Genomic DNA, 23,779 nt, shown 5'->3' on the forward strand with positions numbered 1-23,779 from the left:
ATAGAGTAACCTTGTTATTATTATAATTATTATTATTATTATTGCTATTTTTATCATTATTATTATTATCTTGATTATTCATCTTCTTAATCTAGAATGATAATTATGATGATGATAATCCAAATCATTTATATCGCGCCATAATTCTCTTAAAAACATTATTATTACTACACATCTGCCATTGTCTGCTGAAATATTAAGTTTTGAGAGACCGTTTTGAAGAATCATTCCTTTATCTTTCAAGGCACTGTCCATGTCGATTTTGAGGAACCCACGGCGTACGAAACAATCGGGAAGGAAGGAATGTTGTATGGCCTTTTCAAAAATAAGCAAATGGGGATTTCTATCGAAGTTCGTCTGGCCGATCCGTCGGAAGACCACGGCATCAAGAGTAAGTCCCCCCCCCCCGCGATTGTAAAAAAGTTTTCTTAATCATTACGAATACTCTTTCTACAATGCCAGTAGTTGCAGTAAACACCGATTTCATGAGAGTCTGTAAAACCAGGCTTAATTGTCAGTATATCATCGAGGATCTAGATCTGGTACAGTCACATAAACTGAACTTTGTGAAATCTTGAAATCTACGCTGAAAATATTCACATTGAAGATCACCAACACAGATAAGCGCACGTAAGACAGTGTATTAAACGACAGATTTCGATTGTCTTCGACTGCAACGTATTTCTAGTTCACCAGAAGTGGTGACACCGCTCGTTCATTATCACGTTCGTACATTGATGAAAACAGTTTCGACTTAATCGATGTATCCGTACTGGGCCCGTACCAGACCACAGCATGTTCCAGCGTGATAGCGAGCGGGCCGTGGGCCGATGCTCGGCCGGAGAGTCAGGCGCAGCATCACCCTACGAACCAGTGGGGCGACTGAGGGTGCAACACTTGCACTCGTGCGCAAAAAACACAGTTGTTTGGAAATAGAGCATCAATTACCTTTCGGATATGCAGTGTCTGAAAACAGGACACACTAAATGTAATGGAAAAGCTGGTAACACGCAGTAATTTGCAGTTTACCAGCCCTCCTGAATCAACGAAACTCAAGTGTTGATGCGGCTTCATTCATTTTTGCTCACCTTGGATGACGTCATCATGCGCGAACAAGCGCTCGTTCGAGCACTATGACAGCGAACGTCAAAACCTTCAAATACGAGTCACAGATTTGGGCAGTGAACGAGAAGGCTCGTCACAAAATACTTCGCGCATGCGCAGTGCTCCCAAAATCCATTAATTTTAGTACGTCCACATGGCTTGTCTCAGAAACGAAAAGTCTTAATTATTGCTTTGAATGTCGTGCCCGACGCTTGACCCGAATCCTGTGCTTATTTGCGAATTTCTCAGCAATGACACAATTTCTTCCAAAATCCTTTGGCACATACTCTTTATTTATAGAAACAGACATTTTGGTGGTCATTTCATTGGATTCTGTACGAACTCATCTTGATATCGTTACCAAAACTGACATTTACCTTTAAAATGTAAGTCAAATCAAAATGAACAGGTGGTGGACAGGGATGGAAAATCTTTCACAGATTTGGAATGGACGATTATTTTTCACTTGTCCAGAGCCGGAGGACCGGTTCATTGAAATAGTAAGCCATTATGAAAAATACGAGACATTTGGCTTCCTCCTGCTCGTACGCACGGGCGTCCGTCGATATAACACATGATATTTTTATGAAAATATGCACCCTTTTTCTTAAAAGTTGATGGAGAGGGGGAAAAATTAATCGTATCAAGTCGGGGTATTCAGTAATGAGTACAGGAGAAAGTATATTTCACTGATTTTCATGATTCATTCCATTTGATTAACTCATCTATTCGTGTTTTGGGGCTAATCTTTCCCTTACGCATTGCTTTTGGCAGAAGTTCTATGGAAAATGCACCTTTTTTCACACAAACTTTGAGACACTCTGTATTCATTCCCCCATTGCTCGAGAATGAATGGGCAGTTAACGACGGGGTTAAAGATTTATTGAGGAACGGAATGTATATTTCATGAAAATGAAAGCCATTTCCCCATTGGATGTTATCTTCAATACGTGTTTTTTAGATGAAGTTAGTTGTCGAATAGGCTCTCCTGGCATTTGAGGTCTCTATCGGTGACGTCACTCAGGATCGTCATGCCTGAACCATCGGCCGGGCAGGGGTCGCAATGGTAGTATGATTTATGCATAATGCACTCGATATATACAATAATCTTGTCCTCCCGTTCAAATGAATGTGAAACTCATATAATTTTCATCAGAGCATTCAACAGGAGTACTGTAGTACACATTTCTTTGTTATAAGTGAATTAAAGTCCCTCCAGTGAGTTTGATCACCCCTATTGTGAAAATGTATCACCCCTACGTTGTAACACAGTCAGCTGTTTGCACTCAGGGTCACTCCGTGACCTGTGTGTGCGTTCAAGAGTTGTACACGATTTTCTGTCTCATTTAGGCAGAAATCTTTCATAATGCTGGCAAGCTGTCTTTCTTCCACGGATCCATGCAAAAAAGGGCCATAGTTACTATGGTAGCACCATGCTAGTACAATGGTATTACCTTGGTAGTACCGTGTCGAAATTACCGTAGGAGGGTACTTCCGTGGTACCTATTTTCTCCTTTTTTCCGTTTTCCCCTTCTTTTCTTCTCCCTTCCCCTTCTCTCACTTTTTCGATTTCTCTATCTCTTTCCTTCTTTTCTTCCTTCTTCTTCGCCCTTCCTTTCATTTTCGCTGTCATCTTCTCCTTCCCCTTATCTGCATTCCGTGGGGTCCGCACCTAAACGATATATCAGGGTATAAATTAAAGGATGACCACACAGGGAAATAACAGAGTAAATAGTTCTAGAACGATCCTGGGAAAAGTAGCGCCAACATCGACAAATACCAGATCCGATGTCAGAAACTCATTTATGATCATCGCAACTTTGATCCTTCGAATATGTCCATGATCTTTGCAATTCCAAACTAGGGAGAGGTTCAGGAATGGCTGGCAACGGATAATCTGTCATACATACATTTATATAATGACTTTCCATTATTATGTTCAAAGGGCTTTACATGACAAGAAGGTAATATTCTGCTCTCCAAGTGCTTCCAAAAAGAAATATATGAAGGTGTAATGTTTTTGAACAGATATGCTTTTAGCTTATTTTTGAACACTCGTAATGAAGAACATGAACAGATATTGACAGGGAGACTATTCCAGATACTTGGAACAGTGTACTGCAAAAACACATGACGAAAATCTTGCTTTGAAGAGCAGTATACCCCAGTTTTCCATATCATCAAATCTCTTCTCCCAGTACTACAAACCCTATTGCCCTCAAGCATGGAATTTAAGTATAGAAACACCTGTTTCTTGACCTCGGTGCGAAGATAATACACCCCAGCATCAACGGTCACAGCAGGGGGCCACACACGATGGATTGCAATGTGTGTAGTTCTGGTGAGTGCATGGAGTTCCATGTATACACGCGTTGATAGAAACTTTTTTCTTCCTTTCTTTCTTTCTTTCTTTCTTTCTCTCTCTCTCTCTCTCTTCCTTCCTTCCTTTCTTTCTTTCGTTAAGACTGTAAAAGCATACCGTAAATTTTATTCCGCTTACTTTCCTTATTTCGAGGTCGATTTTCTTCGTTCGAAATTGAAAATGGACTAGTATTGGATGTCTGAATGTAATATGCCTTTGAAAACGTGATTAATATCGAATACAATAATTTCATTCCGAAGATCCTTCTACAGGCAGACAAGTCTTACGTAATAGCACAGCTGTTGTGTATCATTTCGTCCTTGGCTCAACGCTCGTTTAGCTGGCCCGTGGTGGTGAAATTGAGACAAGGGGATTACCTGGCCAAGATGGGTTTATCGGGGTTAGAAATGTTGTTTGAGATTTTCCAAACGAAAAATGGGGTATCCGACCGCAGTTTGCAGTCCGAAGTGCGGTCGAGAATCAAACGGGAAATTTCGTAACACCAGCCCGGAATTTGCATACATGAATGTCCTCATCAGAACTAAACCAGTTTGGTTTCGTTGTAACACCGAGTAAGTGTTTATACAACACCAAATAGTACTAAAACATCAGGGGTTTGATTCCAAACTGGTGTTGTTTCAATAATTCTCTGGTGTGGACAGATATAGATTCCGGGCTGGTTCTTAATCAACACCAGAGTTTTGCAGTGTGAAACTAATACATTGCCTCATGACCTTTCTTGGAGTTCATTTCAGAAATTTGTAAAGGATCAGGAGCCCGTTTTACAAAGAGTTGCGATTGATCCAATCAATCGCAACTATGGATGGCCAGCAACGTCAACATCTATTATGCATGTTTATTCAAAATATTTCTATGATGTATATCCATTCATTCATTTTTTTGGGAGAAAATTCACTGTGCTTCTATTTGTTTACAAAAGGCGTTAGGCAAATTTCATGTGGAAAAAATATGACACGGAAGGATTTTCAAAGAGGTACGATTTATTGGATCAATCGTAACTCTTTGTAAGACCGGGCCCTAGAGCGTAATGAATAGTAAGATAGTTACACTGAATAACATACGCATGAAACCTATTAGCCCGAATTCACAAAGGTGATTTTTGCAAACCATGGTTTCAAATGAAACAACCATTGTAAATTCGGGCCATTATGATGTCAGGTCATTTCAGCAGATGTACAACTTCATTTTCCCCTTCTTTAAAGTTGGCGTCTCATCAGCCGACCTCATGGCAGGAGTTTCCGAAACAGATGAAGTAGCAATATGTCCAACTGTCAACGTCGGTGGAAGCTTCGAAGGAGTCCCGGTTGAGATGACTTTGAGCCACTGTGCAGAGCTTTCGCAGGCTGCTCTTGAAGGGAAAGGAAAGGTGGTTGTTTATCACAAGTCAGAGAAAGGTTCTGATCAGGCCCAAGGTACGATCTACCTTTCAGTTGAACGTATTTAAAAATTAAAAAAGTCACTGCGAAAACTCCGGTGTTGCTTTAACACGAGCCCGGAATCTGTCCACACAAGAGAAGGATTGAAACAACACCAGTTTGGAATAATACCGATGCTGTTTACTAATTGATGGTGTATAAACACCTATCTGGTGTTAGACCAAAACGAAACTGGTGTTGCTTAACACTTCTTTGGTGTAATCATATATAGATTCCGGGCTGGTGTTAAATCAACACCACAGTTTTTGCAGTAGTTAGGGCCGATTAACCTTATATTGTTGCTCATTGTTGATAATACACTCAGCAAAAAAAGCTCTTGGACACTTATAAAAGTTCCATATAGATATTTGATTAAATGCAAATTATTGTATGTCAACATGACCAGACAATATTCCTCTTCCAGTATGACGTGACATTTTCATGTGAACAGTCATGCATGAGTGGTTAAATGCTTTAAATAATAGCAATGTCAGTAAAAGAAAATTGCAAGAAATGGCCATTCAAATGCTAATGATAGCCATCCTGTAGGCATACATTCAACAATTTCAACAGGCGTTTATCATTTGAAATGAATGCTTAGGAATGCATCATGAGAAAGATCAACATCATTTGGACACTCACTTTCAAGATGAAGCCTTCCAACCAAGAGCGTGCAAGAGCAATAAGATTGTTCCAGGCTGGGCAGTCATTTAAACAAGTGGCTCGATATTTCCAAATTTCACCAACAACAATTTCAAATTTGAACCAGCGGTATTTGGCTACCAATGAAGTTAGAGACCGCCCTAGGAGTGGTCGAACTAGGGCCACCACCCCTGCAGAAGATAGGAGGATAAAGATAATTTTCTTTTGCTTCTGCCAAGATACTGAAATTTGACATATTTTTCATCGACTAAGTTTGACTTCATATTCCAGTGGAATAGTGATGCATCCAAGGTGGATAACTTTCTCTTCACTCTTTAATAGAGTGGTATTTGACTTTAAGTTTGCTTTTACAATGTTTTATCGTTTAATGGATATTTATGCCACACAAACTTTCACAACTGAAAGAATGACTGATCGTGTGCTTGCAATTTTCTTTTACTGACATTGCTATTGTTTAATGCCTGTAACCAGCCATGCATGACTGATCCATTTATTGCAATTTTCTTTTACTGACATTGCTATTGTTTAAAGCATTTAACCACCTATGTATGACTATTCACATGAAAATATCATCTCATACTGGAAGAGGAATATTGTCTGGTCATGTTGACATACAATAAGTCGCCTTTAATCAAATATCTATATGGAATATTTTAACTTTTATAAGCGTCCAAGAATTTTTTTTGCTGAGTGTATTGTTGAAGACAAGAAGTACAGAAGCATCATTAAAGTGTAAATAATACCGACAATTGGTTTTCCCCTCACTTCCTCCCTCAATCTAAAAAATAATACGAAACCCAAAAATATTTTAAAAAATAAGTGCTAAATCAGCACTTCAGGCAGGTGGTATGCTGACTGCACTTTTGGCGCTGATTTCCAATTACTTGCGGTGTTTAACCCTGTGGTACGTCACAACACTTTATACGAGCTCCATAAAAGTGCCAATTTAGCCCTTATTTGATTTTAGCACCTTATGTCCTGCGTGCTCCAACGATTAACATGAAACCACTGCGCTCTTCTTGATTGTGTATCTCCCACCTAACAGGGGGAGGAGGCGTTTCTCGTCGGGAACTGTCTCCTTCCGAATGCACCATTACCAAAGACAAGCTGCGCTTCGACGTCGACAAACCCGGATTGTACACGGCCTCGATGAAGGACGATATGTGTGTAGGAAAAAGAGTTGCCATGCTAGCCTTTCTGCCACGCGAGATGCCGAAAAACAGGAGGCCCGTTATTCATTTACAGTTCTATTTCCCCTTTGGTGAACTTGGACAGGTGAATATTATAATCAGTGTGGATATTGATACATGATTCGCTGTTCAAAACTTTCGCTAACCAGTTATGTATTTCAGCCGACAACAAAACAACGTCAAAGCAAATAGACTTCCTTATGGCCGGTCCGAATTACTAGTTCTATAGACTAATCATGGATATGAGATAACGAACATCCACTTTCCATTTTGAAATTGTTTTAAGGAGGCAAGAAAATTGCATGTGTCCTAGGAAAATTGAAAGTTTTCCGTTGCAAGAGTCCAAAGTTGATTTATTATGAGCAGTTTGAAACATAAAATCAGTTAAGAATTGATAAAAATAAATATCAGAGCTATCCAAAATCACGTTATTTCATTTTCCAATGTACCATAATTGTTATGACTAACTCAATAATTGATTTCAAGATTTTGTTGTCAATGTAATATACAAACATACCAGTTTTTGAGGACGTATAGCGGGAACTTTTTGTCCTATGTTAAAATGGCAAAAAATATTTTCCTGGGGCCGACCCTAAAGGGGAGAATAGTAATATTTCCGGTACAAATAATTTAATCTATACTTCTGAAATAAATTCCTGGGCTCCGTAACAAAAAGATTAGCGATCAATCGCTAAATGAACTGACCAATCATTATCAATGTTACACAGGCATTAGGCTTAAAATACTGACCAGGGACCAATCAGTGCGGTTCTCTCATATTTGCAATCCATCGCAAACCTTTGTGTTACGGAGCCCTGGTACATTTTTGTCATATCATTTACTTTCACTAATTTAGAACAACAAATCTTGATAATAGTACTCATAGATCAACCATACGTTTACGATTTGCGCCACGAGTGTAATGGTGTCCTCAATCTTGTAATGATCTTAGTGATCGTATCAAATCGTACCAGATCGGCGCGCTCGAGAGATGATTTCCAAAGACGGAATAATGCACTATTCCATCACTAAACGCACGGAATGGCCTTTTTATGAGCCTTTTGTTTCAACAGCATAGCTAGGCTATGTTTGGTCATGACTGTGATGCTATATCACTATGAGAGATTTAATTCATGTATATAGGATAAAAAAAGGTTTACATGATTATATATTAAATACATGTATATTAGAAGAAAGACCTGTGGGTTATGATTATTGAGATAGCCTTTTCCACACTGCAAAAACTCTCGTGTTGATTTAACACCAGTCCGGAATCTATAATATGTCCAAACCAGAGAAGTATTGAAACGACACCAATTTGGAATCAAACCGATGCTGTTTTGATACTAATTAGTGTTGTATAAACACATATCTGGTGTAGACCAAAAGAAACTGGTGTTGCTTAACACTTATCTGGTGTGGATGTATATAGATTCCGGGCCAGTGTTAAATCAACACCAGAGTTTTTGCAGTGCAAACCATTGCAACATCCCCAACTCTCATCCAGGGTAGGACTCCGTAACACAAAGATTATCGATTATTGAAAGAACAATTCTGATTGGTTCCTAGTCAGTCTACTGTGCAAAATGCGCATACTACGATGATATTGATAGGCCATTTCAATTAACGATTAATAGCTAACACAAAGGTTAGAGATTAATCGTACGCTTGATTTCTACGATTATTACTAAGCTTTGTGTTACGCGCCCCATGTCTGCTTTTCTTTATCCGGGTAAAATTTTGATTGATCATGTCTTTGATTTGTTTGTAATTATGCATTCTCTATGTTTTGAAATGCCAAATAAAATAATAATGGCAATGATAAATGATACATTCGCTGTTCTCTTTTCAGCGACTTTGTGACGAATGGACGGCTAAAGACTGTGTATGCGTCAAAGATGAAACTACATTCATTCTAAAACATATTGGCCAAGATGCGAAAGTGGAATTCAAGAACAAATTTACCCAGGAGCTTTCATCGGTAGGAATTATCTAAGCTGGGTTTGACCCAGCATTTCAAACGCAGGGTCTTTGCTGTGGTATATTACTAAATTATAATAATTTACTGTCAAATCTCGGGCAAATAATGTAATCTATACTTTCTCAAAACCTGGTTAATCTATGCACAATGCTTTCGAAAGGAAACCTGGTAATGTTTATCTCTGTGTTGTGTTCTCTAAAGACACTCTGATATATTTGTTTGTTATTCCTCTTTAAATTAGATTTCTATGCACCAGAATTCCATGTAAATGTAACCAACCAAATCTGGACCGTGCTAATAGACAGTCTAGACCTAGTGCCAAAGATGTGTTTGGTTTTTAACCGACTGATAATAATATGCCCAATGCAACACAGATGCGCTGTGTTGCTGATATCAGCTATGTTTGACACTTGCAAAGCACAGGCCAGTTTACAATCAAGGACCCGTTTCCTAAAACTTATAACAAATTTGCAATGATAGTTAATAACTACTAAAATTCTTTAAACTGATTGGCTAATAGAAACTTTGTTATATAAATCGTGTATTTATTATCGTTACTGCCTTTTTTTACTGCCCTTGTGTGTTTATGTATTGGGTTTGTCCATTTAGATGTGTTTTAACATACGTATGTTTATAGCAATATATGTACTTGTAATATCAAAAAAATTCAATTATGAAATTTAATTTTGAATCAATATTTTTTACTAAATTGTACGTTCAATGTGGCTCATTTCATTTATATAACGGTGGTTATCTCGACAAACCTTGATAGGTTTTTATGAACACCCAATTCCAATATTGTATCTTTTTCATTGTCGTTTGTACCCGTTTATTTCTCTTGTTTTACATGTGCTTTCCCTTTTCTTGCCTTATTATTGTACATTGTATTTATTGAATTTTATTGTAATTGAATTGAATGAAACCAGCCCCTGATCTTGATGAAGAATAAATTTACCATTTGCGCTTTAGAAGCCCATTGCAATTATTATTTTTTTTTTTTAATTGCAGACACTCGAGACTGAAACCCTTGAGATAATCTCATACGAGTGCCTTGATTTTGAGCTTGATTACTACATGTTAAAAACAAATGATGTGGATGCTACCGTACGCATTATCCAAGGCGAGTGCAGAGCTGAGATTGAAATTCAGGGTACCTTGACAGGTAATTATGTAAATGCTGTACTGTAACGACATTTTGCGCCGTCTCTTCCACTTTTTTTTTTTTTACAAAACTCGAAACGTGTCGCGAATTTCATGCTGTGATCCTCCCACATCCCCCATTATATTTTACAAATAATGCACAGGAGTGACGGCGCGCCGCGGCGTCGGTAGGTTTCGTGGGTATACCATGGAACTGTTAAACAGACGAGACATGTTTACATAGTTACCGTATGCAAACATTTCGACCGATGCATGAACAAACCTGTGAATCGTTTTGTTTTATAGAATGGTTTTTGGAATAAAATAACGGTTTGGAATCCATTTAATAGTAACAATTGACGCATGGTTAGCCATGCATCCCGTGGATTTAATTACCAAACGCGTTGCTAGCTATGATTCCGGTCAATTTGCCAAGCGCAATTGCTTATACCTTGGTCACATTTGATCTACGGCGGCCGTACGGCGAGTCGACAACAGCCGCTTTATTAATTTCAATTCAAACCACCTATATGTAGTTGGTACAAAAAATGTTGAAACAGCTATTTTTGACTCGCCGTAGGACCGCCGTAGAGCAAATATGACCATGGTATTAGTCACATTCCCCCCGGCCGGTCGGACGACATCGGGGGTAATCGGAGATAGACGATGGGGCGAGCATTTTTTGTTTTGTTTGGGGGGTGGATGGGGAGTCCTCACCGGCCAAATAACCTCAGATACAAGGGCCATCAAGCGGAGGCCGTCCATACACCTGAATAATTAGGGAGCCGTTGAGACAGTGATTCAAGGCCAGACGTCGACCAGAGATCTATATCGCACGAGCACCTTGTGTTTAATCAGAGATTAGTATTAGACTAATACTAATCTCTGATTAAACACACGGTGCTCGTGCGATAGCCAGACGATGAACCACACATCGTATAATAATTAGTAGAGTATCAGTCGGACATCGTACGCTGCCTGGGTGATTGTCGGCCTGTACATGTACTTTTCTTCTTTGGCATCTTAAATTGTGATGTGTAGTGTACAACCGCACTGAAATTTGTACATGCAAAATCACGTGGTTTACAAAGGTGCTCCCGATGCATCTGTGATCATCAACCGATGGTCGGACGATGTCTGACCGGTGTCAATTACATTGGCCTTGCATCGATGCATGCCGGTATTACATCGGTCGAATAGTGACCAAAGTCCGGACAGACATCGGTCGATAATCGGCCGATGTCTGCGTTCAGGGCCTTGAACTCTGATGCTAGGGACACCGGTCGATTCACGGCAGGACATAAAAACAATGTGTGAAGGAAAGGTGGGCTATTAGAAAGATCGGTAGAGACATCGGAAAAATGTTAACTCCCAGTTATCTTTCTCTGATCACTCCTCCGAGGTTACCATTAAAAATCTCTCGCTTATGGAAGTTCGTTGAATGCCGAATTAAACTTGAAATACTATATTTTTCAAGTATATTTGAGAGACATGACGTTGTCAAATCAAGTCAATATACACCAAATAGGTTTCCTTGCACTTCGACCTATTATTGTTTTATGCAGTGATATATGCTTCTTTTTCATGACTACTTAAAGTGATCGCCCCATTCTAAGGTCCTAATAATACATTTCCTGTCCGTGATTACGTTCGCATGAAAGGATTGATGAGATATGTCTGTTCTTTCATGGATTCCTAAGATCTGTCCCTTTTTCTGATCTGAAAATCAAAAATTTTCAGCTCGCACTTCGCGCTCGCAATATTTCATTAGTGAGATGCGTATGATAATCATGATTACAATGACTACCAAAAGTGCTTCATGTGTTTACATGTAATTCTAACCAAATCAGCAAGCGCTTAGCACTTGCATTAGATGACTATGGTGAGATATGTATACTCTTAATGGATTCCTTAAAAAATAGTCCTCAAAATATCCCTTTTTCTGATCTGAATATCAAAAAAATTGCAGCTCGCGCTTCGAGCTCGCATCATTTGGTTAGTGTAATACGTATGGTCTTAGTGATTTCCCACAAACAAGCCTCAGAATGCCCCTCTTCAGGTCCGAATTTCCTAAATTTCAGCTCGCGCTTCGCGCTCGCAATATTTGATGAGTGAGATGCGCATGTTAATCATGATTACAATGTGACTACAAGTACTCCCTGTGTTTAGATATAATTCTAACAAAATCAGCAAGCGCTTGGCGCTCGCATTAGATGAATATGGTGAGATATGTATACTCTTAATTGATTCCTAAAATAAAGTCCTTAAAATGTCCCTATTAGGGGTCAATATATACAAAAATTTCAGCTTGTGCACGATCGCGCTCGTATTGTTTGTTTAGCGAGACAGGTATGTAACATGATAACAAAAATTTGCTTATAATGTCCCTTTCTAGGACTAAATATTAAAAATTTTCAGCTCGCGCGATCAGTAGGATACATATCCGTTTAATGGCACTGTCCTTAAAATATCTCTTTTAGGTCAGTATACCTGGCAACAGAGAGCGCTTCGCGCGCTCACTAGGTGACTCAATTTTTTTATGGTGCCCCCCCCCCCTTCCCATGCCGTGACCCACGGTACGCCACTGTACTCATCCACTTCACCTGAGCTGAATGTGGCTAAGTTTTATGCTAAAAGTTTATTCTTACTCGCTGTACCACAGTCTCATAATTCATGGGGGGATCGATCATTTCAACATGCTGGGCCTTTCCTATGGAATAAACTGCCAATAGAAATCCGCAATATTTCCTGTCTCACCACTTTCAAAAATTCTCTTAAAACATGTAAAACCTGGTTATTCACGCAAGCTTTTGGGTAATTGTTATTCTACTCCTCTTTTAGTAGGTTTTCTTTCTTCCTTCCTTTCTTTTTCTTTTTCCTTTTCTTTTATTTTCTTTATTGCGCCATGGACATCTTTTTATGATGGATACCGGCGCATTACAAATGTTCATATTATTATTATTATTTCTTAAGAAAAAAAAATACGCAATGGCTTGGACTCAAACCCACGTCCATGGGCGGATATCCAAGGGGAATGCGTCGCCATACCCAAAGTAGAGGACACGATATTGAATGTCCCCCAACATTTTGGTTTTTTTTTTATGATGGAAAAAAATACATCATTCAAAATCGAAATTTTGGTCGTGTATTTTTGTCGAAAAGACCTTACATTTATGGTGATAACTTTTTTGTAATAGCAGACGAGATTCATAACCACCATATCATAATAAGAACTACTCTTTTTTTCTGTTTCTGTTTACGGTAACTCCCGTAAGAACTCGGCAGGATAGCGTGGTGCTGGTAAACGTCAAGCTGGTGTATAACCAATTACCTTGGAAACATTTTACGTCTAAGTTAATCAGTTATAATGGATGACATTATAGACGAGAGATGTTACTCTCGGGCCTTTTTGTCAAAACTCTCGGGCCTTTTTGTCAAAGAAGAGACAATTTCAGAGTAGGGATTCGAATTCACAACCTTGCCATTATGAGTCCAATGCTCTAACCACTGGACAACACGACCCGTACTACTGTTTTTTCTGTTTGTTTGTTTTTTCATTCGCTTTTGCACCATTGACTAAGTGAGTTATCATGTAATAAGGACCCATATTTACCACTTAGCTTCTCTGGTACAAAAATGAATGAGAAAAAAAAAATAATTCGTTTGGCAGTGTGTCCAAACTTCTCGCGTGCCAATATTTGGCACGGTCATTTATCTCAAACAATATTAAATACCTTTAAGATCTGGCGTCACCATTGAATATATTAGTGAAGTCAATGACAGAATTGAAGCTTAATTTCTGGGGGGGGGGGGGGCGTTAACCTCCACAAAACTTTCGTGCGCAAAGTAAAATCGCAGTTTTTTTTCAGAACCGTTATCCAGCGCTTCGCACACTTGTCGATCGCCATCGAATTTAAATAACGATACACTCAACTTGATAGCTACGAATTGAGTTGGTTTTGTAAAAAAAAAGATAATTCTGTGAATGTATTTTTATCCTGATGAATATATGTGAAATGTGAACGGACGCCCCATCATACAATTTTGAATGCGATTGTATTGCAATAATGAATCATTTGCCTGTAAAGATTGAGTACTCTATTATGCCAAATTGTGTATCCCATCAATAGGTTCGTTTTACATTTGGTTATCGAGAAGAGATACCACGAGGAGGTGCCGTGGCCGAATGGTCTGAGGCGCCTGGCTATAATAAAAAAGTCCGGGGTTCCATTCCCGGCCGCGGCAACTATGCCTATGAGCAAGGCATTTAATGTGCAATGCACTTTTATCCTGCTTTCAAATAAATGAAAATGCTATAGGCATTATTGCCAACTTAGTGTGCACTTGTTAAAAAAAAAATGATGATAGGTGCCGTTGCCGCGACAGTGTTCTAAAGCGCCCAACACGCATGGAAAGTACGGGGTTCGATCCCCGGCCGCGGCATCTATGCCCGTGAGCAAGCCAATTTTAATTGCCTTTACGTTTTTATTCTGTATAATTCAATTAAACGGAAATGCTATACTCATTCTTGGTAACCAGGTGTGCACTTGTGAAAAAAACGTTATGATGATATATATACCCGAATTGTTTTGTTTGTTTTTAAAACAGTTCCCGAACCAGAACCAGTACCGGAAATGGAACCAGAACCAGTAGTCGAACCAGAACCGGAAGAGCCACTACCCCCTAAAGAACCAATCAGGTGATGACATGTTGCACTTTGAGTTTAGAATTGAATAGTTTTATTTGTTATGGTATGACTACTAATGTAATATTTCGCTAAAATAGTTTCGTTACAAAAACAAAATAATTCATGATAAATACTGTGTATAGGAAGATTTTAATGTAGGCACTGTATGTAGCGGTAACATCATGGTAACGGGATGTTGTCAAGGTTCAGTGATAACGATCAAATTGTGAGGCGTTTCCGATTATAATCCTCTACGAAAAAAAACACCTTGATTTGGATTCTGAAGCATTATCAAGAGATGCGAAGAGGAATTACACAAATGCAAAACAAAAAATGAGGAGGGATAGGCAGTGGCATAGCTAGGAATTTTTCTGGGGGGGGGGGGCATTTTTTCCTGGGGAGACAACATTTTTTTCTGTGTTTGTATGTGTCACAAGGACGGGTTACTTATTACCTTTATTATAATAAAACAACATGAATATGAAACAATGTCATAAGCCCCTTATGAATAGTGCAAGCGCGAAGCGCGAGCGAATTTTTTGGCATCTTTCATGTACTTTGTCCTGAAAATATAACACTTTGGGCAATGTTTGTGATCCTGAGTAAAATGCGTACCTTGTAACTAGATAATTACTGCGAACGCCAAGCACGAACAGAATTTTTTAATAAAGGTACGAATAAGGTATTTCAATAATGGGAGCACGAAGCGCGAGATAAAACTTAGTGCCATTCCGACATAAAAAATTGACATCTAAGCGCTCTTTTTAATCATAAATGGGATCGAAATCTAAACAATTGATGCAAGCGCGAAGCCCGAGCGAAATTTTTTTTTCGTAACTGCATGTCTTCCCCCTAGTTTATTCACTAGTTTTCCTCCTCTTATTTTTCTCTTTTTTTTATTTCTGTCTTTCCCCTCCCCCCCCCCCCCCCCCCGTAGCCACGCCACTGGGATAGGCCGACAAAAAAAGTAGAAGTAGAAGTATATAAGGAAAAGAGGAATAGGAGGAGAAGAAGGGTAATCAAAATTGGAGTTTGAATTTTACTAAACAAGCAATATGATATAATATGATAATATAGGCTATTTATATTGCGCACATATCCACCTTGTTAGGTGCTCAAGGCGCTCCTTCATTACCTGGCTAAGCTAGGCGTTCATAGCGCGCACAGCTTTTTAAGGAATTACTTCCTACCGGTACCCATTTACCTCACCTGGGTTGAGTGCAGCACATTGTGGATCAGTTTCTTGCTGAAGGAAATTACGCCATGGCTCGGATTCGAACCCACGACCCTCTGTTTCAAAGTCCGAAGACTAATCCACTGGGCCACAACGCTCCACATATCCCAATCATTTCCATCTGCACTTGGGGAAACATTCTATGTGTCCCAGAAAAAAAGAAGCCTTAATTTAGTGTAATGTTTTGCCATCATAATCATAAATTAGATGTGTACACATGGGTGTCGATCACGGGGGGATGAAGGGATATATCTCCCCCCCCCCCCAATATTTCAAGTGGGGGGATGGCCTGTATTATCATCCCCCAATTATTTAGGGTAGAAAAAATATAATAATGATGATGAAAAAAATGAAAAGTTTGATCATGATGATTATAGTGATGATTATAGTATGCCATCAATCAGTTTGTTTCCCTCGCAATTTGTGTATATTGTTATTAAATAAAAACAATCTTTTTCAGGACTATTAAACAGATGGGTGGAGGTTCAAGATGAAAAAGAATGAAATGCATATGATATTTTTTAACACATAACATAAAAGGACCCCAACGAAAAACAACTTTTGTTGATAGGGTGTTCCATCCCACCAGTGGTGAATAAATTAATTTTAATAAATCAATTAATTCAAAAGGGTGGAAAAATAAACGGGAGTAAAAGGGTGACAAGATAAATCATCTAAGGAATGACGGTAAGCCCGATGGCGCACGAGAAGCCACACAGTTTGTAATTTGTGCTAGTCTTAATTGGTCCGAATCTGCATTTTATCATCATGCATTAAGAAGAAAAAAGATATTGCCAGTCGGGTTAGATTTACGAGAGAAGTTGTTTACACAGAGGCGTCGATCCTGGGGGGGGGCAGGGGGGCGATGGTCCCACCGATGAAAATAGGGGGCAAACATATCGTTTTGCCCCCCCCCCCTCCCAATAATTCCGCATGTGCAGCTAAAAATTAAATAAGATTGTAATGATACACTGAAATCAGCAAGAGAGATTGAGATACCAACTCGATTTTGATTTAAAATCGTGCTCAAAATGTCTGCTTTTCAGATTGGAATATAAAAATTTTCAGCCCACGCTTCGCGCTCGCATCATTTCTGTACAAAAAACCCATACTTTTCATGATTAAATAGGTGAATAGAATGTCCCGTTTTCAGTTCTAAACCTCAAAAGAACTATCGGTTCGATTTGCAGTAATCTTTTGTTGGATATATATCTTGTTCTTTATTAAAAGCGTCCATTAAACTGTCTTTTTTTTCCAGATCGAAATATCAAAATTTTCAGCTCGCGCTATGCGCTCGCATCTATATAATTGTTCTTCTAGATACCAATCTTAATCATTAGTACCAAAAATGCTTAGAATATCAAGCTTTCAGGTCAGAATATAAAGAAATTTCAGCTCGCTCTCTAGTGAGATACATGTATCTATCCTCCTCATGAGTTACTATAAACAAACCTAAACAGGTACATTTTTCCTGTTTTTATGTCATACTGAATAAGTTCAGCTCGCGCTTTGCGCTCGCATTGTTGGTGAGGGTGAGATATGTGTCTCTTTCTCATGAGTAATATATATATGTATATATTTATAAATATAAGCCTATGTGTGTGGGAGGTGTGTGTGGGTAAGTTTGTTTGTTCGTTTTGTGTGATCGAGCGTCTTTGGAAAGTTGATTCATGATTTTGCCCCTCCCCCCCCCCCCCATCTGAAAAATGGATCGACGCCCCTGTGTATACATCATGCTGAATAAACAGATCACTATGTACATGGTCAGGACAATTTTTATTTTTTTCTTTCGTATGAGTTTAGAATAGGCTCACTTGTAACACAAATTGAATTTTCAAACAAATTATATACAGTACACTACAACAATGAAGGAATTTCCAAGAACAACATGCATATCAACCACTCCCAAATGTCCTAACTTTTAGTGGGGGTAATGTTGAAAGATTCCCATCCACAAGAACATTTGTGTCGATCATCCCCCCAACCAAGAATACCGATCGACACCCATGTGTGTACATGTACATCATTGAAAATATATTGCTCCATTATCATTTGAAGCCCATTCCAACGTTGATAATGCACGCATGACTGAGAGAAAACAAAAGAAAATAGGAAGATGGTGCTAACAAATTTGTATTTGTATGAGCAAATTGTGATTTCTTATCTGGCTTTTACTGCTAGTTATTTGTCAAATAAATTTCGTAACTTGAATATCATTTTTTTCTTATTCTATGTGAGATATTTTGCGTAAAATATGAAATGACGTATGGTCGAGGGAAAGTTGTTTGAAAAGATGCTTAATTTCTGCCTATTCTTCGGATCATTGAAAAAAACAAGCATTTTCGTTTTCTATGTAGATATATTTAGATTTTCGATCCGATATCAAGCTTTACCAGTCATAGGGCCTTTTCACACGTGAACATTGAATCATCATTGTACTGATGATTGCAATTCGTCGCTAGAATCATCTGACCTTTCACACGCTCACTCGAAAACTGATTTGAATTCGAATTCCCGAGCGAAGTCGGTATGTGTCCTTGGTGACTTGTCATTCAAATCTACTGCATCGATACGATCTACGGAAGATTGCTTGACATGCTTGAAAGGACACGTAAGCTCCGCCCCCCAACAAAAATGTTTTGGAGATCAAGCCTTTCACACTAAAAATTCGTACCGTAGTTTGAGCGAAATTTAACAGGAATTCACCTCCGGAGTAGAATTTAGAGTCACGATTTTAGTTTTGTTACGCACATGCTAACAAAATCACAATTAGCATTATTTTTTACTGTAATCATTCAAATTACGATTTTTTCTACCGTGTGAAAGGGCGGAAAGTATGGCGACATACATGCTTATAATAATATGTACAATAAATAAACCCCTCAAAAAAAGTTTTGCAACTCAGTTTTGGGGGATGATATCTTTCTGGTTAATGAAGTATAAAAGATGAAACTAGTATCATTGGAAAGCTGAATTATTCTTCTTTACAATGACATGCCATTTGCTGTGATTTTGTAATCATGGAATATGCAATCACCCTGAACATAGAGAAAAGTCAGAAGTAAAATGTTGCAAAATGCATTGATTTCCAACAAGAGTCTCCATTTCTATAGAATTTCCACCATGCATGTGACAGTGAATGCACTCGGTCCATCCTCGAAACAATTGGAAATTCGCTATTGCAAACGACGCATTTTGCAACATTTCATGTCTAACATTGCTGCGTATTATCATGTCTGTGTATTTCATGATAACACTAGCATTACAAATGACACATGATTGTAAAGAAGAATTATCATGCTTTCTAAAGATATCACTTTTACACATGATGATGGCACATTAAGAAATTTATTAGCCCTTGGAATTATTGTTTTTACTGGGGCGCTGAAGTAAATTTGACAAGCAAAAAAGGTTTTTTCTACAAAAATAAAAGAAAATAAACAGGCTTTCACTAAGAAATTAAGGCTGTTTTGTTCCCAAGAAATATGACAAGTAAAAAAATGGGTTTCAACAAAAAGGGCCATGGGTTTGAGTGAGTTGACTGTCACTCTTTTCGAATTTCATTTAAAATCTATAATTCTTTCATATTTTCAGAGTCCCACACAAGGTTTCTGACAAGATGATAGCTGAGGTTGCAAAATACAAGATTTCGTCCGACCGGTTTTCTGTGCTGGTAAATGCCCTGGGCTTCTCAACAAAGGATTTTGGAAAGGCAGTATCAGATAACATAAGCTCTACAGGAAGAAGAGAAGGGTATATAGGGACCAAAAATATTCTTACCCGATGGCGGAACAAAACAGAAGTTGCAAAACAGCGTCCGGAGTTAAGAGAGGCGTTTACAAGATCAAACTTGCCGCACTTAACAAAGAGGTACCTTAAGATAGAACACGATTTCCTTGATTGAAAACTGGGCCTATGCATCTTCTGTACTATCCCTTAACGACCGACGCAAACTGCACAATCCGATCAGATTTTAATATATTTACATGTATATTACATGTGTGTGTGTGTATGTATGTATACATATATATAATAAATAAATAAATACATATATGTGTGTACATATATAATATATATATATATATATATATATATATATATATATATATATATATATATATATATACAGTGCGTCACAGAAAAAACGATACCGAGATTTAGCGATGATTTATCATAAATTAATCTCAAATAAAATAGACAAATTACCAACGAATGTAAAGCTTAGAATCTCCTCTTTTATCTGGTATTACTTTGATTATTCGTCATTCACGCATGAGTGAGCAAAAACAATTCGAAGAAATGATACCAAAAACTGATTCGGCGGGGGTATCTGAATTAAAAAAAGAAAATCACATGACCAAGAAGTTCAATACCTGCTCTTTTCTTTGATACCTTAATCACAGAAAATGGTCAAGAGTAAAAAAGTTATGATCCCTCGAAACAATGCTTGTATTTCCATAATTTCATTAAATAAAGTGTTTTTCATCGTTTTCCCACACGAGCTATCGCACGGTTAACAAAAGACTTAATGCATGGCTGATCGTCATCCAAACGGAGTGTCGAGTAAGATTGAACGCTAGCCTGTAAAACCTCTTCATTTTATGAAATTATTGAAAATCAAGCCTTATTTCAAATAACTAGAACTTTGTTATTTCTTGACCACTTTCTGTAATTGAGGTATCAAATTAAAGAACAGATATTGAACCTTTGAAAAATGTGGTTTTCTTTTTAAAACCCAGATACGGCGCGCCAAGAAACTTTTTGGTATCCCCTTTTCAAATTGTTTTTGCTCACTCATGCGTGTATGAGAAATAATCTGAGTAATATCAGATGAAAGAGAGGATTCTAAGCTTTAAAATGGTAGGTCATTTGTCTATTGTTTTTGTGATAAGGTTATGATAAATCATCGTCAAATCTCGGTTTCGTTTTTTCTGGGACGCACTGTATATAATTTATATATATGTATGTATGTATACAAAAAAATTGCCAAAGCTGTAGTACGTGTACATTTATAACTTCCACGTATATATATATATATACATTGTAAAGAAATGGATGAAGAGAACAATGGTATTCGTAGCTTAAATCAAGGTTCACCAGAGCTATCTACCCTTTGTAAAAATTGAGGATGCCAACAAAAAATTTCTCTGCCGGGAATCGAACCCGGGCCCCCAGCTTTGAACGCCTGTGCCTTAACCACTAGAACACAGAGATGGGTTAGTGGGTAGGGCGAACCCAATCTAATTGACCGTCAGAGAGACAGATTTTCGACACTATATCAATTATAATTTCCTTTGTCGGGTGAAGGTGGGTTTAGAAGAATGACAAGCCGCCATGCCTCAGCTGGATCAAGGCTATTGCTTTGATACAGTACACGTATGGGAGAAGAAATACAAATGTGTAAAGTTATACATACGGGTTCGATTCCCGGCAGAGACATTTGTTCGGCATCACCAATTTTTCCAAAGGGTAGATAGCTCTGGTGAACCTTGATTTAAGCTTCACCTGCCATTGTTCTCTTCATCCATTTCTTTACAATAATATTTATATTTAAATAAAAAAAGAGTTGCCAAAAGCTGTTGTACATGTATAACTTTACACATTCGTATTTCTTCTCCCATACGTGTACTGTATCAAAGCAATAGCCTTGATCCAGCTGAGGCATTGCGGCTTGTCATTCTTCTAAACCCATCTTCACCCGACAAAGGAAATTATAATTGATATAGTGTCGAAAATCTGTCTCTCTGACGGATTCGGTCCGCCCTACCCACTAACCCGTCTCTGTATATAATTATATTCTTATTTCTGCAAATCATTCAATATTGATTGTATGTATTATTTGGTTATATAGAGGGTCAGTGCTAAGATTATTTTTTTATTTACAGAAATATATATTTTTAAGTTATTTCCCTCCGTCCTTACATACTTCATTTTTTAAGTAAATATTTTTGTATCGTCTTGTTGATGTAAAACGAAGATTCGTCATTTTTGTTGCATTCATCCTGAGTTTATTTAAATAAAATCCTGAATAAAAACAAATAGAAACAAAGTTGAGAAATGAATGGTAGTGAAATGTGGATCTTGTTCATGATTTTTCAGGTTGTTTCATAATTATTTGGAACGTTTTTCTTTGGCGATATTTTTCAGTGATTCAGTTTTGAAACGACGAATCTTACCACACACAAGGTATTGTAGTGGGGCACACATGCATGTGTCCCCACGATTCGGGAACTTATGTCCTGGGATATTTCAAGTCATGCAAGGAAAAAAGAACAAGGAAATAAGCAAAATAAAGAAAAAAATCCTCCATCGCCAAGTGTGTGAATGACTGCAATCCATACAGGGTTTCAAAAATCAATGTATACAAATTATATATTTTTCTATGTTTTTATAGTTATCATGTTATATTATGTGTAATGGTTGCCCATATTGTTATTTCGGGTTGCATCGAAATGAAATAAATCTTCCATAATGTTTGAAAGATGTTATGATGAAAGTGAATTCATTTTATTAACGAGATATTTTCATTCTTCTTTTTTTTAATCAATTTTGGAGGATGGCTTCTATGACGTTTGTTATGATGACCAATTATTGACATTTTCAATTCTCTTTCCTACAATAATAGGTTATTCCTATCATGGCCCTCACATGTACGTTGAATTCTTCGCTTGACCATAGCAAAATATTTGTTGTTTTCTTTCTTGTATTTAGTATTGATGTATGATATTTTGAACAATGTTTATGCTCATCAATACAATTTATAGAGATGTATATTTGATTTTTTTTTCAGATAGATACTTTTTTTATACATGTATCTAGATATATGTATATACATTAAAATTAGATAAATGCAAACAACTTGTGGTAACTCTCTTGTAAATAAGAAACAGTGTAAGAAATGAAAATGAGAGAATAATAGATGCGTACCTTCACCTAAGGTCCGTCAGAGCTGTCATCCATTCTAAATGAAAAGTTAAACAAATGTTGAAAATGTTCATGACTGTGTGTGTGAGGGAGGGTGTTGAAGTGTGCGTAAAAGTTCGATTCAATTAAAACATCATGAACAGACTTATCAAAAAATGAATTTATTTCAAACATTGCCTGTTTATTTTTTTAAGTTGAACAAAATAAGCAAACATTTCATGACGTTTAGATTACACGATAGATGACCTTTCACATAAAGAATTTCCATTGGCTTGTTCATTTTTACTCCTACATGCTAAAGGGAATTCCAATTCGAAGTATTAAATAACATTTGGAAAATACCAAACTATAAGTTGTATGAACCGAAGTCATATCCCCCATTATGTTCTTTAATTGTTTTGAATTGTACAATAACATGTGATTTTTTTAATCAGCTTGTAAAAGAGTTTACTCTGATTTCCATTCTATTTACCAAAAGGGTGAATACCTGGATCCCACCTTACAAAGAGCTGCGATAGATCAGATCAACAACTGTTGATTTCCAGCAACGTCAATATCTGAAATACAAATTTGTTCAAAATAGTTTCTAGTTATGAAGTATATTTAAACATACCCCGTTCTCTTGGAGATTCAGTGAGATTATTTCTGTTTACTAAGGACATGGCACAAATTTCCCGTAGAAAAAAAAAGGTGTGGTGTGGATAAATTTCCATACAGTTGAAATTGATTGGATCAATCGTAACTCTTTGTCAGACGGGTTCCTGGGGTCTGTTGCAGAAGGAGTTGCGTTTAAACGCAAGTCAAAAAATCAATCGCAAGTCCAAAATGCGCTCTGTTAATTGGTTGAAAATCAAGTTGCGTTTGATTGCAACTCTTTCTGCGACGGGCCACTGGTGAAATTCAAGTATTGGCTTGTCCTCTTTAATCACATATTGACCATTGCGCATAAATCAAGTGATATTAATTGACTTCAAGCATGGATATCCACAATAATGTCGTAGAATTAATCAAGTAGACCTTACGCAGTTACGTCATCGGAACACCATTTTCGAGACTAA

The 23,779-nt window shown here is 37.7% G+C and overlaps 1 protein-coding gene across 1 annotated transcript; it reads left to right on the forward strand.

Moving 5' to 3' along the window:
• The first annotated feature begins 146 nt into the window (after positions 1-146).
• Positions 147-19,701, forward strand: LOC121416741. The gene is made up of 7 exons (XM_041610199.1): positions 147-391; positions 4,690-4,899; positions 6,611-6,840; positions 8,608-8,736; positions 9,745-9,898; positions 14,485-14,575; positions 19,392-19,701. The coding sequence occupies exons 1-7, from the start codon at positions 304-306 to the stop codon at positions 19,699-19,701; spliced, it is 1,212 nt and encodes a 403-aa protein (XP_041466133.1). The 5' UTR covers positions 147-303.
• Positions 19,702-23,779: the final 4,078 nt, after the last annotated feature.

This window comes from Lytechinus variegatus, chromosome 6, assembly GCF_018143015.1.
Source record: "Lytechinus variegatus isolate NC3 chromosome 6, Lvar_3.0, whole genome shotgun sequence".
NCBI classification, from domain to species: Eukaryota; Metazoa; Echinodermata; class Echinoidea; order Temnopleuroida; family Toxopneustidae; genus Lytechinus; species Lytechinus variegatus.